The following is a 22,849-nucleotide window of genomic DNA, read 5'->3' as shown; positions in this document are numbered from 1 at the left end:
GCTTAAGTTTACATCACGGTATTTTGCGACTGTGAGCCATGCCATAGGTACATCTGGGCATGTGTTCTTTTTGTTATAAACCTTCCTGGATTAGTCATACAAAATGTACTTTCATGTTTGTCAGCCGAGTAGTATGGTGTGATATTGTTAATCGCGACACTGAATGGCGCCTTATCTTTGTTTACACTCCAAATATTGACCAGAAGAAAGCTAGTCTTTTTTTCTTTTCAATTTACGACAACGTATGTGTAATGGTAGTAAACTCTTATCGGTGGGAGATTTCAACTGTGTCCTGAATGAAAGTGATAGATCAAGTAGTCGCAACGTTAATGACAAAGCCAGTGATGTCCTGGCACATGTGGTTATTGAATACGAATTAGTAGATGTAGCGGAATGTCTGCATAGCTCCTGAGATGTGAAGTATACTAACTTTCAGGGCACAGGTAATGCCTGATTGGATCGACTTTACCTCACTGCGGGTGCGGTAGCCCAGTGTAGCAGTTATAACGTTGTCCCTGTTTCTTTTTCTGATCACTGTCTTTTAAAGTGCAATATCAGGTCAAAAAAAGAAAGGAACGCCTTTTCTTGGGAACAGTGGAAAATGCACTCTAACCTCTTAAGTGATAAGTCTTTTAGCGCATCAGTTATAAAAGAAATTAATAATATCAACATGAAGCGTATGGACAAAATAGAAGTATGGGAGATATTCAAGCAGCGAATAAACATGAAAGCAATAGAGGGATCTAGCGTTTTATTTCTTGAATCTGAAAACAAGGAGAAAGAGCTTAGACGGACACTTGAGAGGCTAACAGCTCTTGAATGTGAAAAACCTGGAGTATATTCCTACGATTTGCGGAGCATCAAACAGAGCATAGAGATATACGAGGAGGAACGCTATCGCGGAGCGCTAGTGCGAGCTAGAGTACCATCAATGAATGTGTATGATCACCCGACGAAGCGAGCGCTTGGATTAGAGAAGTGCCATGCCAGACTAATTCATATAGATGCCATCAAAGTCAAAGGTATCGAAGTTTCAGACCAAAAGAGCATAGGACAAACGTTTGCCAAACTCTACGAAGCACTCTTCGAGGCCACGCCCATTCAGGCCGAGGCATTTAAGCAAGAGTTCCTTAGCAGAATGCCCAAGATGTCATATGACATGAAATCAGCTTTAGAACTATCTATAACGCCAACGAAAGTAGAAAAGCCTATAGATAAATTAAATTCTGGGCCAGACAGTCTTTGTGCTTCGTTTTATAAGGAGCTTAAAAATAAATCATCCCAAGTACTCGAACATGTCTTCAATCAGGCTTATAAACATGATGACCTACCTAGGTCCTTTAGTGAACTAATACAGTTTGGATACATAAGACAGAACACTCAGAGTAGTTAAAAATAGTTTCTTTGTTTAGACCTATATCACTAACTAATTGTGATTACAAAATTTGGTGAAAGTACTAACACGGCGACTTCAAGGGGTAATCAAAGAATTGGTAGGGCCCCACCAAACATGCGGGATTATGGGAGGCTCCATTGTGATCAATATACACAAGATGCGCTGTGTGCTCCAGTGCTGGGATGCCAATCAAGGAGGGTGGAGGGGTAGCCATTGTACAGATTGATCTCGAGAAAGCTTTTGATTGTGTTTCCCACAACCTTCTGCTTGCCATTCTTGACCATGTCAACATTGGTTCTGTAATCATACATGGATTCAATTGGCGCCCAACGTGGGGTGTGAATGTAAGATGTCGACATAGGGGTCTTACGCTCTACTACAGCCAATTGAAGTCCACAGCCCGTTTCACACAGTTGGAATGGACATAATACTGCCATTCAAAACTTCAAGAGGTTACAAGTACATCATTGTAGCCATTTATTACCTCACTAAGTTCGTGGACGCAAAACCACTCCGGAACATAGAGGCCACAACCATCCAGAAGTTTGTCGAACGACGAATCATCTTGAAACACGGGTGCCCAGCCACAATTATCACAGACCGTGGTACTCAAATGATGGTGCGCTTTACTGAAGCATACTTCAAACATAGGCGCATCAGACATGCTGCAACTACCAAATATCACCCCGCAGCAATTAAACGGCTTGTGTGAAAGAGCCAATAAGGCAATCAAACAGATGACTACCGCCGGGGGAAAAAAATGAACCGATGTCCTCCCTTATATTGTATTCTGTTACAACGCCGGGTACCAAGACATGGTTCGCCAAGCTTCCTTTTTTCTGGTCTACGTAAGGAATCCGGTACTACCATGAGATGTTTTATACAGCCGCCGAGAGGTCGAAGAGCTTAACGAAGAATCAAAATATTTCACGATAGTGCGTGAACGACTACAAAAAGCCAGGGAGCTCGCAGCCCCGCACATCCAACTGGCTCAAGAGAAAGAAAAGCGACACTTTGACAAGCACCACAAGGACGTTGTGTTTGAAAGAGGACAACTGGTGCTCCTCAAGACTGCAACGTCCGCTGTGAAAACAACTACATCGTACACCGTACCTCACAAGATAGTGAATAAACTGTCTCCCGTGAATTACGAGATTGAACTCGCGGACAGCATGGGAAGTGACATTGTGCATGTTGAAAAATTAAGACCATATCTGAGCCCCGTTGCTCACATTGAGCAACCCGATGCTTCGGACTAAGGTGTACATGAGTGCCATGCAATGTAAATATTTGTTGGTGATTGTATATAGTCTTGTGTGCCTGAAAGTGGATAACCAATGTTTTGTTGACTTTTGTAAATAGTTACAGATAGGACTGTTTAAGTTAGTTTAGTTATGGCTGCCTTAGTGTTTTATGTATGAAGTCGGGACGACTAGTTTCTAAACCCGGGCATGTGACGAGCGATAGCAGACGACGCTCGGTGCGTGTCCTGCGCCTTTGCGCGAGGAAAACGAAGTAGATCGGCGCCGAGCTCGTGACGCTTGAGGAACGTCAAATAAGAAACTTGTCTGGCAGTCCGTTCCTGATCTTGAAAGAGTGTGGATGTCCTTCTTAGGCCACCTCGGAACCCAGTATATCCGACGGCCACAACAGCATGTCACAGAATATTTGTTTTCTGTTACTTGCAAACAGTTGTAAAAACATGTGAGTGATGTTGTTTTACATGAACCCCTGTACCGTGCCAAGTGCACTGGAGGTCAAGGGCAATATGTGCTTAAACGAGTAAAGAGAATCCACGTGGCTTCTGCCGCGAAGTGCTACTACGAAGTGCCCCTTAAGGGCTTATGACGACCTGCGCTCGTCAAGAGCAGTTGCCACTATTTTGCTTATGACGAGTTGTGGTCGTCATGAGTTTTCCGCAATGCTCCTACAGGCTTTTGACGAGCCCGGGTCGTCAAACGGGGATTTACGGAACCTGTGCTGTCATCTATGTTTAAGCACCGCAAGTTCCGTCATTGGCGGTGGTATAAAATTATAGTTTGCACACTAGATGGCGGAATGTGTGCGCTTGTTTCCCGCGCGTTTTACAAACATGGCCTCATCCGTGCGGCGTTCTGATGCGGAGAATCTTCCTTCTTCAGACGATGAAAGCGAGAGTGATAAGGATGCCACCGTAGTGTTTTATTCTTCAAGTGAAGAAGACAGTGATGACGTTTTTACGGACAGTGACTCTGAAGGAGAAGACAGTAGCGATGATACAATGGCTAGCTCCCGTGAATGGTTTCGCATAGACCTCGACAACATCCCAGCCAGACCTCCACGGTTTGATTTCAGGGGTTTCACGGGACTGAAGATCACAGTAAGCTCTCCCCCTCATCCACTTGAGCTCTTTGAAGCTTACTTTGATGATGAGCTGCTTGATGTTATCGTCGTGGAGACAAACCGGTACGCTTCTCAGCTTCTGAATTCTAGCAAGCTGGGACAACATTCTCGCTTCCGAAAATGGTATGCACTTACGCGAGAAAAACTTCGCGTTTCTCTGAGCCTCCTGTTACTGCAAGGCATTGTGCAAAAACCAAATGAAAGGATGTACTGGTCTAGGAATCGGCTGGTTGAGACTCCGGTCTTTGGCGAGATAATGTCCAGAAACCGCTTCGAACTAATAATGAGAATGTTGCACTTTGTCGACAACACGACAATCGAAAATTGTGAAGGACACCCTCAACCTCATCTGAGGAAAATCTGGCCGGTTTATCAGGCACTTCTTGAAAAATACCGGACATTGTATGTGCCGGAGCGGGACGTCAGTGTCGACGAAAGCTTGCTGCTCTTCAAAGGCCGGCTCAGCTGGAAGCAGTATATGCCCCTGAAGAGAGCGAGGTTTGGCATAAAGTCATTTTTGCTGTGCGAATCTTTAAGTGGGTATATATGGAACTCTGTAATTTATACAGGGAAAGAAACGAACATTGAGATCTCGTAAGAAGAAGCAGCAACCTTCGGAATGGCGACGAAAGTTGTTTTGAAGCTTCTGGAGCCCCTGCTAGACAAAGGCTACTGCGTCACAACTGACAACTTCTACACCTCACCAGAACTGGTTGACTTTCTTTTGAAGAGATCAACTGACATCTATGGCACGACGCGAGCCACTCGCAAAGACCTTCCGCCTGGTTTCGCCAAGGCAAAGCTCAAGAAAGGCGAGATGGTTGCCTTTCAAAGGGGCAAGTGCTTGACTGTTCAGTGGATGGACAAAAAACTGGTGACGGTTCTATCTACAGTACATAGTGCTGAAATGGCGCGATTCATTGACAAAATGGGCAAAGAAACCCTGAAGCCAGAAGTTATACTTGATTATAACCATACAATGGGAGGAGTTGACAGAGCAGATCAGATGCTGGCGAGCTACTCAGTGCCACGGAAACGAAAAAAGATCTCCTACAAGAAGATCTTCCCACACCTCTTGGATGAGGCGGCCTACAATTCATTCGTTCTGTACCAGAAAGGAGGAGGCCGAGCATCTCATCTGGAGTATAGGCTAAGGATTATTGATGAGATCATCATGAAGTACTCTCCCAACACCGGCACCAAGAAGAAAGGACGGCCAGGGCGCCCCCTGAACGCAAAACGGTTTGGTGAGCGCCTCTTTCCATCGCACATACCACCAACAGAGAAGAAGCAAGAACCGACACGCCGCTGCGTAGTCTGCTACATGAAGCGAGATGTAAATGGCAAGAACATCCGCAAGGAAACCAGGACCTGGTGCAGGTGGTGCGAGAAGGCTCTCTGCGCAGTGCCGTGCTTTGAACGCTACCACACGGATGGTAGCCTCAACTAGCTTCAAGTGAACTATCAAGAAATTGTTTGTTTTCTGCAAGGCAATTCAAACCCGACCCGTGCTTTCTGGAGTTGCAGAAATTAATTTGTGAATACACCAGAAATGCCCCAAATATAGGGTATTATATGGGGTAAAGAATGACCAATTAAACATGATTATCGACTATAAACAATTTTCGCAAATATTTTTGTGTTTTGAACACGTTTCTGAAGCATATCACATCATTAAAAAATTTGGCCATATTGGTGCATAATATATTTGTTTAATGAGCCCTTAAGGGGTTAAGCTTCACAGAGGTACAGTATCAGGAAGGACATTTGAAACAGACCGTTGTTTTTACTCACAATGGGCGACAAATTGCCTTATCTGTGAAAAACTGGAAACTATAGACCATCTTTTATTACATTTTTGGGAGGGAGTATATTTTTAGGATGTACTTCAAAAGACGGTAAAGAATGAATTACCTTTAAATTTTTATGGTGTAAGATATCTGCCAATAGTGGGCGAAGAAGGAATGCCTTTTTTATTTGATTATGCTATGTGACCTTCACTGCTTATGGTGGGCCCGTATGACGGGTTTTATTGCAATTAAGATGCACGGCCTCCACGAATGTATTTCCGGGAACGTATGACCAAGTTGGTTGAACTGCAGAAAACAAGATTGTACCGGAGTGGTTGTCGAGGGTATAACCCTTGGCAGCACTTACGGAATTTCAGTTTGTGTCGAACTGTTTGTTACTGCTTTTTTCTGTTGTGCTTGTGGTTTGATGTACGCACCTGTGAACAGACAATAAAGCAAAAATGGGTGTGGTATAATGGTTAGCTTACGCGACTGTTGATCTAAGGGTCATGAGTTCGAGTCCTGTGTCACCGTCATCATCAGCCTGACTACGTCTACTGCAGGACAAAGGCCTCTCCCATGTTTCGCCAGTCAACTCGGTCCTGTGCTTGGTGCTGCCAATTTATACCCGCACACTTCTTCATGTCATCTGCCCACCTAACCCTCTGTCTTCCTTTAACACGCTTGCCTTCTCTAGGAATCCAGTTAGTTTCCCTTAATGACCAGTGATTCTCCTGTCTACGTGCTACATGCCCGGCCCATGTCCATTTCCACTTCTTCATTTCAAGTATAATGTTCTTAATCCCGGTTTGCTCCCTAATCCACTCTGCTCTCTTTTTGTCTCTTAAGGTTACACCCAACATTTTCCTGTCCATTGCTCGCGTTGTCGTCCTCAATTTAAGCTGGACCATCTCGTAAGTCTCCAGGTGTCTGTTCTGTAGCTAAGTACCGGCAAGATGCAGCTGTTATATACCTTCTTCTTGAGGGATAGTGGCAATCTACCTGTCATGATTTGAGAGTGCTTGCCAAATGTGCTCCACCCCATTCTTATTCTTCTAGTTACTGCAGTCTCGTGGTACGGCTCCACGGTTATTACCTGTCCTAAGTAGACATAGTTTTTTTACAACTTCAAGTGCACTATTACCTATCTCGAAGCGCTTTTATCTTCCCAGGTTGTTGTACACTACTTTCGTTTTCTGCAGATTAACTTTAAGACGTACTTTTCTGCTCTCCTTGTCTAACTCCGTAATAATGAGTTGCAATTCGTCCCCTGAGTTGCTCAGCAATGCAATGTCATCGGCGAAGCGCAGGTTACAAAGGTAGTCTTCATTACCTCTCATGCCTAACTGTTTTCACTCTAGGCCTCTGAAAACCCCTGTAAGCACGCGGTAAATAGCATTGGGGACATCGTTTCCCCCTGCTTTACACCCTTCTTGATTGGTATTCTGTTGCTTTTTTTATGACGCACTACGGTAGCATTCGATCCCCTGTAGATTTCTTCCAGGATGTTTATATATGCTTCGTCGACGCCCTGATTACGCAGAATCTGCATGACGGCTGATATTTCTACTGAATTAGAGGCGTTCTCGTAATCTAGGAAGGCTATGTATAGTGATTGGCTATATTCTGAGCATTTCTCTATTACCTGAATGATAGTATAAATGTGGTCAATTGTTGAGTAGCCTGTTCAAAATTCTGCTTGTTCCTAGGTAGATTGAATTCTGATGTTTCCCTAATTATGTTAGCAATTACTTTTCTATATAGCTTGTATACTACAGAGAGCAAGCCGATCGGCCTGTAATTCTTCAAGTCATTATCATCTTTTTTCTTGTGTATTAGGATGATGTTAGAATTCTTCCAAGATTCTGGTACTCTTCCTGCCAGGAGACACCTCGTAAACAGGGTCGCTAGTTTTTCTAACACAATCTGTCCGCCATCTTTCAGCAGATCTGATGTTACCTGATTCTCACCAGCAGCTTTGCCTCTGCATGCTTCCAAGGCTTTTCTGACTTCTATCATTACTGGTGGAGTGTCATCTGGGTTACTGCTACTTCTTACATTAAGGTCGTGGTTGTTCTGGCTACTGTACAGATCTCTGTAAAAATCCTCCGCTAATTTTACTATCCTATCCACATTTGTACTTATTTTGCCTTCCTTGTCCCTTAGTGCATGCATCTCGTTTTTGTTTATCCCAAGTTTTCTCTTCACTGCTTTGACGCTTACTCCGTTCTTCAGAGCGTGTTCAATCCTCTCCATCTTATACCTTCCTACATCGAATACCTTACACTTATTAATCAACTTCGAAAGCTCTACAAACTCTATCTTGTCTGTTGTACTGAGGCTTTCATGCTTTCACACTTCTTAATGAGATTATTCGTATCCTGAGACAGCAGATGCCAGTGTCTTGTCTAACTACAGTACCTCCACCTTCCACTGCACACTTTGTACTGATACTCGTCAGATTATCATTCAATGCGTCAACGCTAAGGCTGATTCCCTGGATAAGAGCCGAGTACCTGTTCTGAAGTGAGACTCTGAATTCCTGTACTTTCTCTCTCAGTGCTAGCTCATTGATTGGCTTATCAGTTTATTTCGTTCCTTCTTCAAGTCTAGGTGAATTCAGGGCCGTACCATTCTATGGTCACTGCATCATACCTTGTCAAGCACTTTAACATCCTGCACGATGCCTGGGTGTGCACTTAGTATGAAGTCTATTTCATTCTTATTTTTGCCGTTAGGGCTCCTCCATGTCCATTTACGGTTCCCTCGCTTTCGGTAGAAGGTATTCAAAATCCGTAAATTGAGTTCTGCAAATTCTACTAGTAGTTCCCTTCTGGCATTTCTAATACCGATGGGATAATGTCCTACTTCCAGGTGTCCGGCCTGTTTCTTCCCTAATTTTGCATTGAAGTCTCCCATCAGTATAGTGTACTGTGTTTTTACCCTACTCATTGCAGATTTCACGTCTTTATCGAAGCTTTCAACTGACGTGTCACCATGGCTGGACGTAGGCGCATAAGCCCGTACCACCTTCACCTGTACCTCTTATTGAGTTTAATTACGATACCAACTGTCCTTTCATTATAGCTCTAGTATTCCTCTATTTGTCCAGGTATGTTTCTGTGTATAAGGGACCGCACTCCCAGTTCTCTTCTGTCAGCCAAGCCCCGATAGCAAAGGACGTGCCCGTTCAGTTGCACTGTATAGGCCTTATCTGTCTTCCTAGCCTGACTGAGCCCCATTACATCCCATTTAATGCCCTCTAGCTCCTCGAATAGTATAGCTAGACTTGCCTCACTAGATAAGGTTCTAGCGTTAAACGTTGCAAAGTTCAGGTTCCAATGGCGGCCTTTCCGGATCAAGAGATTCTTAGCACTTTCTGCTGCATTGCAGATCTGACCACCGCCATGGTCAGTTTCTTCGCAGCCGCTGGAGACTGAGGGCCGTCAGTTAATTGACGTATGCATGTAGGAGGTAGTGGCCAGATACTGTACCAGGGTGGCCAATTCTTCTCTGGTGAGAGAGTGCGTTACCGCCGGCGGTCACCGGTGAGGCCGCACCCCAGGCCTCTTGATGCAGTTCCGTCACCATGCGGACTTCTTAAAATCTGGTTGGAAACCGCGTGGCACCGGGATTCTAACCCCGGACCTCTTGCATGCGAGGCTGATATTCTAACAACTACGCCATTGCTGCAAATTCTGTGTATTTGTCGTTAATTTTCTGTAGTTTACATTTAAAGTTATTTCGTTTTATTGATGTCTTCAAATGCTTACATCAAGCTCCAATTTCTCCGTAATGAAGCATAAATTGTAAAAAATTGCTTTTTTTAGAAGGGGCAACTGATAGAACTAATAGTTTGTCCCTACGCAGTTACTTTCTCCCATGAAGGGGTAACTTTTAGTCCTTAACTATTCGTCCCTGAAAACTGCTGAGAACTGTGGCGACGCAAAGCGGTGCTTCTGCGTGCGGGGTAGAGAGTGCATGCGCCCGCACGAGAAAGTTATCTTCGAGACGAAGGGTGATAATAAAAGTCAGTTGTTGTTTGGGACGTGAGTTGTTCACTTGCGCAGCTCCGCCGAGCGCAGCGTCTCAGCAGGACTAAACACTTCGTCCCGTGACATTTACTTTCGAAAGGATGAATTGTTCATCCTTTCGGAAGTTGTGGTTGTGGCAACGCAGTTACCCCCCAAAAGGATGCGCCACAGACCCCTTTACGTAATTTGCGGCTTAGAGTGGGGGGCACCCTGTATATATATAGTATGTGTTATATGCACGCGTATGTGTACACGTATATCGCGAGTGCGTGCACACGTGATTGTTGTGTTCCAAAGGAAAGAACAGAAATCAGCCTCGCCCCACGTTGGGCACCATTGGTGATCACCCATACTATTGCGAGACACTCTTTCTTTGTGGTCGTGTAATTCACCTCGGTACAGGATAGTGAGCGGCTGGCATAGGCTATGACTCATTCTTGGCCGTGTTGATGCTGGACGAGCATTGTGCTGAGGTTGATGTCACTGGCGTCAGTATGCACCTCTGCGTCAGCAATATCGTCAAAATGAACAAGAACGGGTGCTGAGTGCATCCGCTGTCGTAGTTCGGCAAATGCAGCCTCTTGTTCGGTGTTGCAAGCTGCCACTCAAGCGTCGCCAGCGCGAAGTCGGCGACGGGAATGACAGCAGGTTGGTTCGTTCCGCACGCAAGCAGAGACAGTGAAGAGATCAGAGACGTGAGAAAACAAAACAACTTTACTCTAGTGATATTGCAGCACACGGGATATAATACAACACTTCAATACAACTAACAAAGCACATCAACACTTGATGCAACTAAAAAATATATACAAAACAATAAATCGGCTTACGCGAGAGAACTATCACAAACTACACAAACTAACAACAATAGAAATACGGAGTAGAAAGTTCGAAGATATAAACAGGTGAAGGCATACGTGTGATGACCGGCAGCGTTGTGTCCCCGACGATCGGATGCGAGAAGTCGAAGAGAGTTCTGGCACGACTGCGATGTCGGCGGTGTTGCAACGCTGGTAGCTCCGGGAGGCTAGTGCTTGCAGGTGACTTCGAGCAGGTTGAGCTAACTCGAAGCGAAGTCCCGATGTCTACGTTGCAGACGTTAATATCGCGTCACAGCTAGACGAACGGCTAAGTTTAGGTGGCCAGCCGATACAGAGCCACACTAAAAACTTCTAGAAGAGATGCTTGTTGATCTGTTTCTACACCATCTTGGTCAGCGACTAGTCTGCCTAGCAGGGCAAAATCCTGCGCTCAAATCCCCCTCGTGTCTCCTCGCTCTCTTCCTTGGGGACAAGAGATTTCAACCTGGGTCCAATCATGCGCGTTTAATTGAGGGGAAACTCCGCCCCAAAAATATTTTGACCCCACCCCTTTTTAATAGGGAGAGGGCCCGCAACTAGCGAGAGTGACAACCTGTCGGGTTGTTGTCATACGGCTTGGCCACCAGAGCGTTTCCCACGCTTTTCTCCGTGGGAACGGTCAACCACTTAGCTCTCAGCCGGGCGTCTTGTAGTCTAATCCTTGTACGGGGTATACCGCGGCCTTCTACGACCTTGCAGACGTCGCCACGGTTATAAAAGGATTAACTGTCGGCGGCGACGTTCTAAGGAGAGCACCCCCATTTTGCACTTATCGGTTCCCTTTCATGTGCCGCCGTTTCTCACGGTCAGTCGGGGAGTACGGCGCCCGTTAATTGCCGTGACGTGGTGTCGCCGAAAATAGCCGTCCGTGACATTCGGTAACCCATCAAACGGTGTGTCGTCTCCTGTAAGGCGGGTCAATGATTCTGCTGTTTTCGAAAACCCTCTAATAGTTCGTCGATATTAGGTGGACAAGCCCAGAAAGCGCCGCACAGCCTTCTTCAGCCATGTCAACATGACAGCGCGAGTGTAACTGTTTCTACGTACAGCGCCGAACAGCCATGTCAGTGCGAGTGTAACTGTTTCTACGTATGCCAGAAACTACGAACGAAAGCACTTGGTCTTGCTCCTCTGCTGATGCATTGTAGTAGGATCGGCGAGTGCAACTTTCCAGAGTGCTGTTTATTGTCGTCGTACCCTCAATTCACCAGGATAATTTTGAGTGGGTGCCGCCTTCTGTTTCGTCGTCTGCTAGCCACGTCGTGTTTCTATGTGCGCGTACGTATTGCACGTTCTCAAAGTGTGCTCTCTCTGGTCATGTCAGCGCGAGTGTAACTGTTTCTACGTATGCCTGAAACGACGTACGAAAGCACTTGGCCTTGCTCGGCTGCTAACTTTCCAGAGTGCTGTTTATTGTCGTCGTGTCCTCCATTCACCAGGATAATTTCAGAGTGGGTGCTGCTTTCTTTTTCAAGCTTATCGCTAAATTCTCTTGGCATCCTCCCAAACACGATGACTCTTAAATGTTTGTTAATGCAGCGTTTTATGGCGACTCGGTTGTAAGGACAAAGGCTCTAAGCCACGCACTTGCGTGCTGTTGGTGGATGTACAACTACGGCATTTTAATATATAGATCATGTGAGGAGTATTAGTTGTGTTTATCTGGCCGTGGTACCACTACATATAAATATTACCATCACATCAACTGTGAGATTTCGGTACTTACACTGTACTTAAACAGAGTTGCCGTGCGCAACCGTGTCCTTAGATTTAAGAACGCTTTAAAGAGCCAGACGTTGAAAATAACTCAGACGGCATGAATTATATATAATGCCGTATATTGTCACAGAAAATTCTATCTTTTTTACGTTGTTTTCAGCGTTTGTGTGGCATTGTTTGTGACCGGCGAAAGGCAGTGGTAATTTTTGTCTGAAGAAAAAAAATCTGCTTGTCTCATTAAGCAGGCCTTTCTTGTGGTACCGCCATGCACGTAATCCATGGATAAAAGTTTTCTGCCTAACTCTTATATAATTTTTTTTACATTTTTACTAGTGCAAGAACGAGTCCTTACATGTGGTAAACGCATTGTAGTGCAATGCGTCGTTAGCCACTAGACTTTACTGACAACACTTCCCACGCTTCATGGTGAACAGAATGAGAGAAAAAAGATCGTATATACGTACAAGGTGCGAGTGGTGGTACTGAATGAATCGCACAGATATGCGGGCTTTCTACAATATTTCTTTTTCTTTCTTGTAGTTTGCAGATGATAAAGATGTAAATAAGTAGTTCAGTCACGCTACATCAGTGCGTAGCAGGCAAAACACTAGCTAACCAGGTAAAAACAACACAGCAAGGACGTGATTAAGTGCGAAAGCGTGAAGAGAGTCACCAAGGGCGACCAATTCTATGAAAGACAGAATGCGCTTAACTTGCGGGTATTGTTAACGTTGCATAGGCGTCGTGCACCTATTCCGTGCAGAAGAGCGTAGACATTAACAGTAAACTGTTGTCAACGCATTTCATTCGCCGACAACCGGCTCAGACCACACGCAACGAAGCGCCGCTGCGTGTGTTTGTATATGCGCCGCCGACCGCTTATTCACACTTGCACGGGACGGTGCTACAACCTATATATAGCCTGATCTCGCCGCGAACAGCACTTAAGCGAGCGTGGGACCTATGGGTAGTAAACGGATATCCCTAGTCTTCGTTATTTTGCGTTCCTTTTGGCTTCGCGTGGCTTCAAGCTCCTTTGTCACGAAACAACAATTGGTAAATGTTTGGCGGTTGCATTTCACCACCATAATCGTTTAGGCTTACCACTTCAATTGGTATCAAGATGTGGAAAATGGTTTGTGGAAAATGGATGTGGAAAACACAGCCATAAACGATGCCACAAGTGTGATTAACCGTGCACAAACATGAAGATCAAAACAAATCCATGCCATACCTATAATTCTCATGGTCACTGAACGGTCGCAGTGCTAGAGTGCCCTCTAGCTAATTTTAGAGAACCTTATGGGTAATGCGACCTTATCTGGTCGTCTCAAGAAGCGGAGTTGCACCTAAATGTTTCTTCTTCCCTGACCCGGGCATAAAACACTTTCGTGTTAAACCATTCGATTCGATTCGCACTCACATTTCAATATTCGAATTACTTCGCCCCCAAACAGCTCTCAAAAAAAAAAAAACTTCAGACACCATCATCATCATCATCATCATCATCATCATCATTCAAAGTCAGTTTCGCCCTTAGAGCAAAGCAATGGATTCGATAGGAAAAAATCAGAATATTGCACGAAGAACGAAAAGAAGCATGCGAGAATGCACAAAGAAGGACGCCCAAAAAGAACGAATAGTAATACACATTACAAATATGAATTAACAAATGTCATACTTATTACTTGTTTGTATTTGAGGAGCGTGCTACAAATGTCCGCAACGCTGCGATAAAAAGTCAGACGGTGCATTGTAGCCGGCTCCTTGCTGACCGCTTGTCATGACTTATTCCTACGATGCGCGGGATCTGCTGAGATTCTTTTTTTTTATTTGACACCTTGATAAGGCGTTTTACACCACGCATATGGAGAGACGTACTATTAAAGCGACTTTGTGTTGTTGTGCAGCTGATAACCTCCTGGCTGAGCGACGATGCAGCCGATCTGCTGGACCAATACGCTGACCGTTCGACGGACCTGGCTGGACTGCGACGCCAGCTGTTGGACTACCTGAGCGAGCGGCTATTCATCTGCCCCATGCATGCGGCTGCAGCAGCTCACGCTTCGCGAGGCGGCGCTGTCTACTCGTACGTGTTCGACCAGTGGTCCTCCTCGCATCCCTCATTCAGCTGGGCTGGGGTCGGCCATGGCATGGACCTGGTTTACACGTTTGGTCTGCCTCTCCTCCACATGGAGCACTTTTCTGACAGGGACCGGAAGGCGTCCGAGAACTTGATCTCCATGATCGCCACTTTTGTCGAGAAAGGGTCAGTGTATTTCACCTATTTAGTCATGCTCGTTTGTCATTATTAGGTATAACGTTGCACGGACACAATAAGAGGTTACGTAACACGCACAGGGCGCAAACTTTCAACTTTTACGCAACGCAGTCTCTTCCTGTGTCAGTGTTCTTGATGTGCAACGTCATACCTATTAAAGGTCATAGTATATGTGCGAAAATGCGCATGGGCATAAAGCTCCTCGGTCGGTGCCAGACTGACAGTCTGAGCATGCGGCCACAAGAGACAGATCATCCACCACTTACCCACATATATATGTGCGTAAGTGGTGGCGTAACCGTTCGCTTCTTCACGGCGTTCAACCTCGGTCAGGCCTTCGGCCATAGGAGCTGTACACGCTTGCGCACTGCACGTGCGGCGATTGTAGGCCAGGGCCTGGCCCGAGTCCAGCACTCGTTCGTTTGATTACCCACCCGAACTCGGCGCAGTGACCTAAAAAGGAGACCCGGGCCCGGCCTGAACCCGAGAAAAATTTTACCTACCCCATCCTGCCCTGCCTGACCACAGAATGGGTTCCACTTGGCCCAAGCGAATATTCTAGGTGGTTGTTCCCGACGCATACAAATGGCAGTAATGTATTTTAGGTGGCAATTATTGTGATAGCAATTATGTGGACACTCTCGGCTGGATATCGCCGCCGGCGTTGGTGTCGATGTCATGCACCCTATATGTATACGTATCTGTATATATGGAAACGCAAGAAAAAAAATGGTTCCAAATCTGCATGTTACACCGCAAATGTCGTCGAAAGACGATAGTCTTGCGTCTGGAGAGAGTGAACAAAACGTTTATTTGATGTTCTGCGCAAGAAAATCGGTGAATAGTATTTTGGAGCCGCTACATTAGACTGCCTCGAGCGTGTAGCAGAGACAAACGAGCGCATCGAGGCACGTTAGATACAACCGCCATCTGGCTGTTATCTTAAAAAAAAATGGGTGCAGCCCGCGGAGGCGCGCGCCAGTCTCGGAGGTGATAAGGTGTGGAACGCAAAGCAACGGGCCGGTGCCACCACCGTGACGTCGTAGCAAAGTCTTGGAAACACCTTTCTGAGCATCGCGTTGCACGGTCAGCGCAGCACAATAAATGCTACACTCCTTAGAGTTACTTGTGTGTGCCTCTTCAAGTATAAAGGCAGACATACAAAACATGGAAGCGTTGTTTTGACGCCTCAGATATGCGCAACAATTGTTTTTTAGTTGACAATCTCACAGCTATGAACGCTAAACCTTGAGCAATATTGGTGGGGGCTGTGGATGGGGTTGGCCGTTTGGTGCCGTTTGAGGTATCGTTAGGGCGAATAAACAGACAAATGTACAGACAGACACACAGACCAAAATTTTTCTTTCGAAAATCCCCAAGAAAGACTATTGTCTTTAAAAATCCAGAAAAAAGATTCCGGCGCGCGGAATCGAACGTGGGATATCCGCGTCCTGAATGCGAGGCGTCAGCCACTGTGAGTCAGCGAGGAGTACCTCCTTCTGCGTTCAAACGGCAAGCTATTTATATGTGCCACTTACCGCAGTTGGCGGGCATCTAGGGGGGAATTGGTGTTTTCAGCATTATCTGCAAGATTACGCAATCAGCGCGCGGCGGCTCTCATCTTTCACGCGTACATTGGCCCACAGAGAAAAAAGTGAACAATCTCTCGTGCTCCCTTATCTCCCGGTGGGGAGGATCATACCTCCTGACTGCCGATGGGTTTGCACTAAAACGATTTTGTTGTAGTTACGAGGCGCATAAATGACACTGCAATTGTTGCACAGCCTGCGTTTTCGAAAAGGGTGCGCTTTTTGGACACAGCAGAGTAACAACTAAGACGCTTATTCTTGTTCATCTGTACCTGTTTGCACGTTTAGTGCGAAATTTGTGCGCCACCAACGTCGTGCACGTTTCTATTTGCTTGCCATTCTACGTGTGACCCTCCAGTTTCTTGCTATCGCGTTCATTGCTTGACCTTTGCGGCAAAGCTGTGACTTTCGAGGGGTGAAGCTCCTTATAGCGGCAACCGTTCGTCCCTCGTAGTCGTAGTAGTAGTGTGTAACCAGTCTTAAATATTGACCTCCAAGGTGGCGCCGGTGCGGGATCTCTTCTGTGCGTTGTTGAACAATAAAAAATTGCAGCGTGCGCGTTATCTAAAAGCCGAATTCTCCTGTCTCTAATTCTCCCTTAGCAGCCATTGGCATGCACTTTGAGCACTGTCTGACAAGAAAGGGTTGCTACGTTATACACGCTGGGCGTAACCTCCTTGGGTTTAGAAAGGTTTAGTGAGCGTTGGGCCGCAGTGCCATGAATACAGTGAACTAGTATATACCATGAACTCGAAGTGGTTAAAGGTGGGAAGTAGACATGAAGCGCAAGCCGTAAGAAAGTGTGCGTGTGCCTCCTCTCGTTCACTCCTTGGAATGTCCGCTGAATTGCGGTGCTTCTATATGAGGAATATACGTGAAAAGATGCGAGATGGTGGTACTTGGAATGTTGTATAGGTGGACGAACGGATGCAGAGACAGATGCACGGACGGACGCATGGATGGCTGCACGGACGGATGGACGCATGAACGGACGCAGGAGCAGATGCAAGGACGAACGCAGGGACGAACGCACAGATGGACGTGCGGACGCACGAACAGACGCACGCACGGACGGGCGGATGGACGCACGGGTGGCCACACAGACGCACTCATGGACGTACGGAAGCAAGAACGAATGGATGGACGGATGCTTCGCCCCACTCTCCATCATTCACTCCGTAGATATACTGTTATTTTTAGTTAGGTATTGTGGGCGCACGCTAAGCTAAGAATTATGCTGTATTTTGCGGTAATTACGTTTAAAAATGGTCTCACTGTGGTAATGGTTGGCCAGGTATGATGACGGAGTGAGGGATTATTCTTCACTGGTATACTCTGCATAATTTTTTAGAAATTATCTTATAGGTTGAGAATGCCTTTCTACAGGCTTCTCTTGGTTTTCGCCCAACTAAAATTATAACATAGCCTACGCGCTCCACAGGCACTACCGCAAATATTCTTGGTGTGATTTTAAAAATTAATTGTCAGGCTTTTTCTAAAACATTTCACCCAATAGTGGCCCTTTCGACCATCATATTATTACGAAGATGAAGTAAAGGAAGAGGAAGGACACAAGCAGCTGACAGGCACGCGAATGTGCCACTTAGCCATTGTGACTTTTGTCTGTGGTTTTTCCTGTGTAAATGCATTTTGTACAGAAGTCACTAACCCCGTAAAATGTTGGTGAGAGGTGCTGGGTAACGATCAGGCAACGGAGCTCCACAGCGGACGTCGCGTCAGTTTTTCAGCCATGGCCAATGCGGAGCCCTCCACGTCAACGTCAGCGTCTCCGACGAACACGGCGTCGCCACCATACGTTTTCACGCCACTTAAGGATCCCGGTACATTCTGTGGGTCCGATGGCGTCGACGTTGACGATTGGTTGGCCATGTTCGAACGAGTGAGTGAGCCGAACAGATCGGATCCAACACTTCAGTTTGCTAATGTGCTGCTTTACTTGAGAGGCACGGCCAAGGTGTGGTATGAAAACAACGAAGAAGAACTCACAAGAAGAATGGCGATTTGGGCTAGTTGGTTTGAATTCATGATAATAAGGGTTGCAGTCGAGCACGAATATGCTAGAAGAAACAGAAGAAAGTCGAGGTACGGAAGGCAAAGAGGTACGGAAGGCGCTCGTGTTGTCCTCTTTGCCTTCCGTACCTCGAATTTCTTCTGTTTCTTCTAGCACATTCGTGCTCGCACTGCAACCCTTATTATCATGAAGAACTCACAAGCTGGGACCAATGCAAAGATGCGAGAGGTGTTTGACAGAACCGCCAGTCGTAAGATCGCCACCAAAAAGGAATTGCCCTGCCGTGCCGAATCTCCCTCGGAATCATACCTCGCATACATTCAAGACGTGCTGGCCCTCTGCCGAAAGACCGAAAGCGACATGACAGAAGGCGACAAGGTCGGGCATGTCCTGGAAGGGATCGCCGGCGACGCGTTCAATCTCTTGTTGTGCAAGAGCTGCTCCACGGTGGACGCGATCATCAAAGAATGTCGTCAGTTTGAGCAAATGAAAAGTTGCCGCATTCTGCAAACATTCGCCTGACATCCAAACACCGCTGCAACATCTATCTGCGAGGATCAGTCCGCACCACAACGTCCGTCGCCACCGGGAGACCTGACACGCATTCTTCGTCCCGAACTGGAAGCAATGGCGCCCTCGGCGTTCTGCTTGCGCAGTACCGATACCACTCCTGTTACTGTTTCTTTTGTTCAAGCTATCGTGCGCCAGGAGCTTGAAAACTTCGGAGTGCATTCCGTGTGCCATGTTACCACGCCCAGAGTCAGTGAACGCCCTTTCGCGATGCCCTCTTCTGACCGACGGTTTTCTCCACGTACTCGCAACCCAGCTGAGTGGCGAACTGCAGATGCCCGCCATGTATGTTTACACTGCCACCGCGTTGGACATATTGCTCGTCACTGCCGCAACACATGGTCCTCTGCACCTCGTGCAACGACCAATATGACCCGTTCCGACGTTACCGCCCGCACCTTTTCACCTGCCCAAGAGTCCAATGACGTTGACCAGTCTCGGAACACATGGTACAGCCGCTCGCCTTCACCACGTGGGTACCAGTCTCGTTCGCCGCAAATACGTCGTTCATCGTCCCGTTCGCCACAGCCATGACGCTGCTCGTTTCCCGTGGCTTCCGGCCGCATCGTCTCAGAAAACTGAGAAATGCAGCCTCCGGAGGTGGTGGTGCATTGATGACTTCCGCAGCAAATTCTCTCTCCGTTCCCACCAGACGAAGTGGAATAGACGTTGAAGTAGACGGCGTATCTGTACAAGCACACCGGGGCAAGCATTTCGGTCCTGAGTTCAAGCCTAAGCACACGTTTAAAGGAAATTCTGACACCAGCAGCTGTAAAAATGCTCCGTGTGGCCGATGGCGGCACGCCGATGGTTCTCGGCTTGTGCACTGCCCGCCTAAGTATAAAGGACCACACTACTTCTGTCATTTTAGCTGTGATTGACCACTGCTCTTAGGACGTTATCCTAGGTCTGGACTTCTTGTCGAATCATTCTGCTCGTATCGATTGTGCTGCCGGCATCCTTCAACTAGACCTGCCTGAGATAGTCGCTCAACCCTACACTGCCCCGCCGCGCCTGTGCTCTCTTTAGGAAGTGCGACTGTCACCTCAGGCAGCTACCTACGTCGTTTTGACCACACAGCCACAAGTTTTGATGGTCAATGTGTCCTCCTTCCTCTCGTCGACGTCCTTTCGAGCCGCAACATCGTCATTCCCGATACGCTTTTGACTGTCACTGACAACTGTACCACGCTGCCACTTCTCAATTTCAGCTTGTGCCCTCAAGTGCTTCCTCGTGGCATGTTCTTGGCCAGCGTATCTAATGCTGACGAATTCGAAATAGCGGCTCTCACCTTCGATATTGATTTACTTTAGTCTCCTCAAGCTAACAGCACCTGTTCTCTGCCCAATCGTTTCTTGAAGATGATTGCACCCGACCTCAATCATGCGCGAGCCAACGGCATCCATCACCTTCTCGCGTCATATACCGACATTTTTGGTTTCGACGACAGACCTCTAGGGCAAACATCTACCGTTTCGCACCGTATAAACAATGGTGACGCCAGTCCTATTCACCGACGCCCGTGTCTCCCACACTGAGCGCAGAGTTATCCAAGCGGAAGTTGACAAAATGCTCAACGAAGATGTCATAGAACCATCAAGTAGTCCTTGGGCCTTCCCTGTCGTCCTTGTGAAGAAAAAGAATGGTACCTGGTGCTTCTGCGTTGACAATCGCCACCTCAACAAAATTACCCGAAAAAGACGCTACCACGCATCTATGACGTGTTCGACTGCCTGCATGTCGCTACATACTTCTCGTCTATTGATCTTCGGTCCGGCTACTGGCAGACTTCTGTCGATGAGATGGACCGCGAGAAGACGGCCTTCATTACACCGTATGGCTTATACCAGTTTAAGGTCATGCCTTTTGGACTACGTAACGTCCCTGCCACATTCTAACGAATGACGAACTTTCTCCTGCGTGGTCATAAGTTGTCTACTTGTCTCTGTTGCCTGGACGATGTGATAGTCTTTTCATCTGCTTTTGATAGCCACCTGACCCGTCTCGCTGCAGTTCTCGCAGTCTTCAGAACAGCTGGGCTACAACTCAATTCCAAGAAATGTCAAACTGGCCGCCGTCTGATTGCCGTTCTGGGCCATCTCGTAAACGCCGATGGTGTCCAACCAGATCCCGAAAAGATCCGCACCGTCCGTATCTTTCCGGTGCCCCGTTCTACATCCGACGTCCGGAGCTTCATCGGCTTATGTTCGTACTTTCGTCGTTTTGTCGCCGACGTTGCCAGGCCACTGACAGATTTGCTGAAGAAGGATACTACATTGTCATGGAGCCCTGAGCAGGCTCAAGCGTTCACTGTTCTCATCGGCTACTTAACTATACGCCCCCCATGCTTGCCCACTTTAATCCTTCGGCTGCCACAGAAGTTCGCACCGACGCCAGTGGTCACGGTATCGGCGCGGTTCTTGCACAGTGGCATCACGGCAGACAGTGCGTGATAACTTACGCCAGTCGCCTGCTTCCGCCCCATGATAGGAATTTTTCCATCACCGAAAAAGAGTGTTTAGCTTTCATTTGGGCCATCGCCAAGTTCCGGCCATATTTATATGGTGGCATATTCTACGTCGTTACGGAGCACTACGCCCTCTGCTGATTGACTTCTCTGAAGGATCCGACTGGACGTCTAGGTCACTGGGATCTGAGGCTCCAGGAATTTTCGTTTAGCGTCAGCTACAAGTCTGGTCGTTTGCACAAGCACGCGCAGACTGTCTTTTTCGTCATCCAATGCATCCTCCTGATCTTGTTGCGCCTGACCTGTAGAGCAGCGTAATGGCCTTTACTGACATCAGCGATATGCGCATTGAACATCGACGGGATGAGTCAGTGCGCACTATCATCGACGCCATTCATTCTGACAGCCATGACGCTGAATCCCGTATGTTCGTGCTGCATGACAGCACCCTCTACCGCCGCAACGTCAGCACTGAAGGCCCTGAGCTTCTGCTTGTCATTCCTCGTCATCTACGGCCTGCCGTACTTGAACACCTTCACGGCACACCAGCAGGACACCACGGTGTTTCCCGCACATACTACCGCGTGCGACGTCGGTTCTTCTGGCCAGGACTGTACCGCATCGTGCGTCGATATGTCGCCACTTGCGACCTCTGCCAGCGCCGGAAAAGACCTTCTTTGCAGCCATCTAAATATCTTCACCCAATCGAAGTCCCCTCTGAACCATTTCATCGCGTGGGACTCGACCTTCTTGGCCCCTTTTTGACGACGACACTGGGAAAGAAAGGGATTGCCGTCGCCACAGATTATGCGACCCGTTACGCGATAACAAGAGCCATGCCAATCAGTTGCGCCACTGACGTCACGGATTTTCTCCTTCATGACGTCGTCTTACACTGCGGTGCACCCCGACAGCTGCTTGCAGACCACGGCCGCTCTTTCTTGTTCAAAGTTGTCGACCACCTCCTTCGATCATGTGCCACAGCGCATAAGCCATCTACCACCTACCACCCACAAACTAATGGCCTCGCTGAACATCTCAACCGCACGCTCACTGAGATGTTTTCGATGTTCGTCTCCGAAGATCATCGTACTGGGTCACCACGTTCACCCATGGGACTTTCGCATATAATTCCTCTCGACATGATACCACGCGATTCTCACCTTTTTATCTTTTGTATGGGGGCGATTCCGTATTGCCATTTGAAACCACCTTGCCTGTCAAGCCATCTGCTTACGAGTGCGCTCTCGAAGCCATTGATAGGGTTCACATGGCTCGTCAAGTTGCCCAGTCTTGTCTCACAAGGTGTGGGAGTACTGACACCCCCTGTAAAGTTGTTTGCACTCAGTGGCGCATGAGTCTCGCCCAAAAGCCGCTTTTTGGGTTACAACCGCCGAGCGGTATTTGGAGCTGTGTTCACGAGCGGTTATCACCACTATCATCATCATGGTTGGTAGAGTGGTAATGCTGGCGGTGACCCCTGGTGGAAGGCAAGCCTTGGTGGTGGGCGAGAGTTGAGCGAGTCTCTTCTGCGCGTGGCGGTTGCCGCGAATGGTTGTCTCTAGCGTGGGTCCGCGGTGCGTGGCACCGCGGGCTGCGTTTCGGTGGCCCTCGTGGTAAGTCAAGCGTAGGCGACACTGTCTTGAGTGTGTTATTGTGTTTGTCATGTTATTGTGTGTTTGTCGTGTTATTGTGTTTGTCATGAAGTGTATGGTATTATTGTTTACGG

General features: G+C 47.3%; 2 protein-coding genes across 2 annotated transcripts in view; both read left to right on the top strand.

Annotated features, from left to right (window-relative positions):
• The window catches only part of LOC119166712 (acetylcholinesterase), a 338,783-nt gene that overhangs the window by 246,862 nt on the left and 69,072 nt on the right, over positions 1–22,849 (top strand). Inside the window, exon 6 of the mRNA XM_037418035.2 lies at positions 14,092–14,450. Coding sequence (XP_037273932.2) covers positions 14,092–14,450 — 359 coding nt within the window. The remainder of the gene's footprint in view (positions 1–14,091; positions 14,451–22,849) is intronic.
• On the top strand, positions 3,489–5,470 carry LOC119166713 (piggyBac transposable element-derived protein 4). Its single transcript, XM_037418036.2, is given in 1 exon segment — positions 3,489–5,470. A coding segment is annotated over 1 exon segment (1,740 nt). The 3' UTR covers positions 5,229–5,470.

The sequence above is a fragment of the Rhipicephalus microplus genome, unplaced genomic scaffold, assembly GCF_043290135.1.
Source record: "Rhipicephalus microplus isolate Deutch F79 unplaced genomic scaffold, USDA_Rmic scaffold_12, whole genome shotgun sequence".
Taxonomy (NCBI): domain Eukaryota; kingdom Metazoa; phylum Arthropoda; class Arachnida; order Ixodida; family Ixodidae; genus Rhipicephalus; species Rhipicephalus microplus.
The sequence above is the reverse complement of the archived record's forward strand: the minus strand, read 5'-3'. Positions and strand labels throughout refer to the sequence as shown.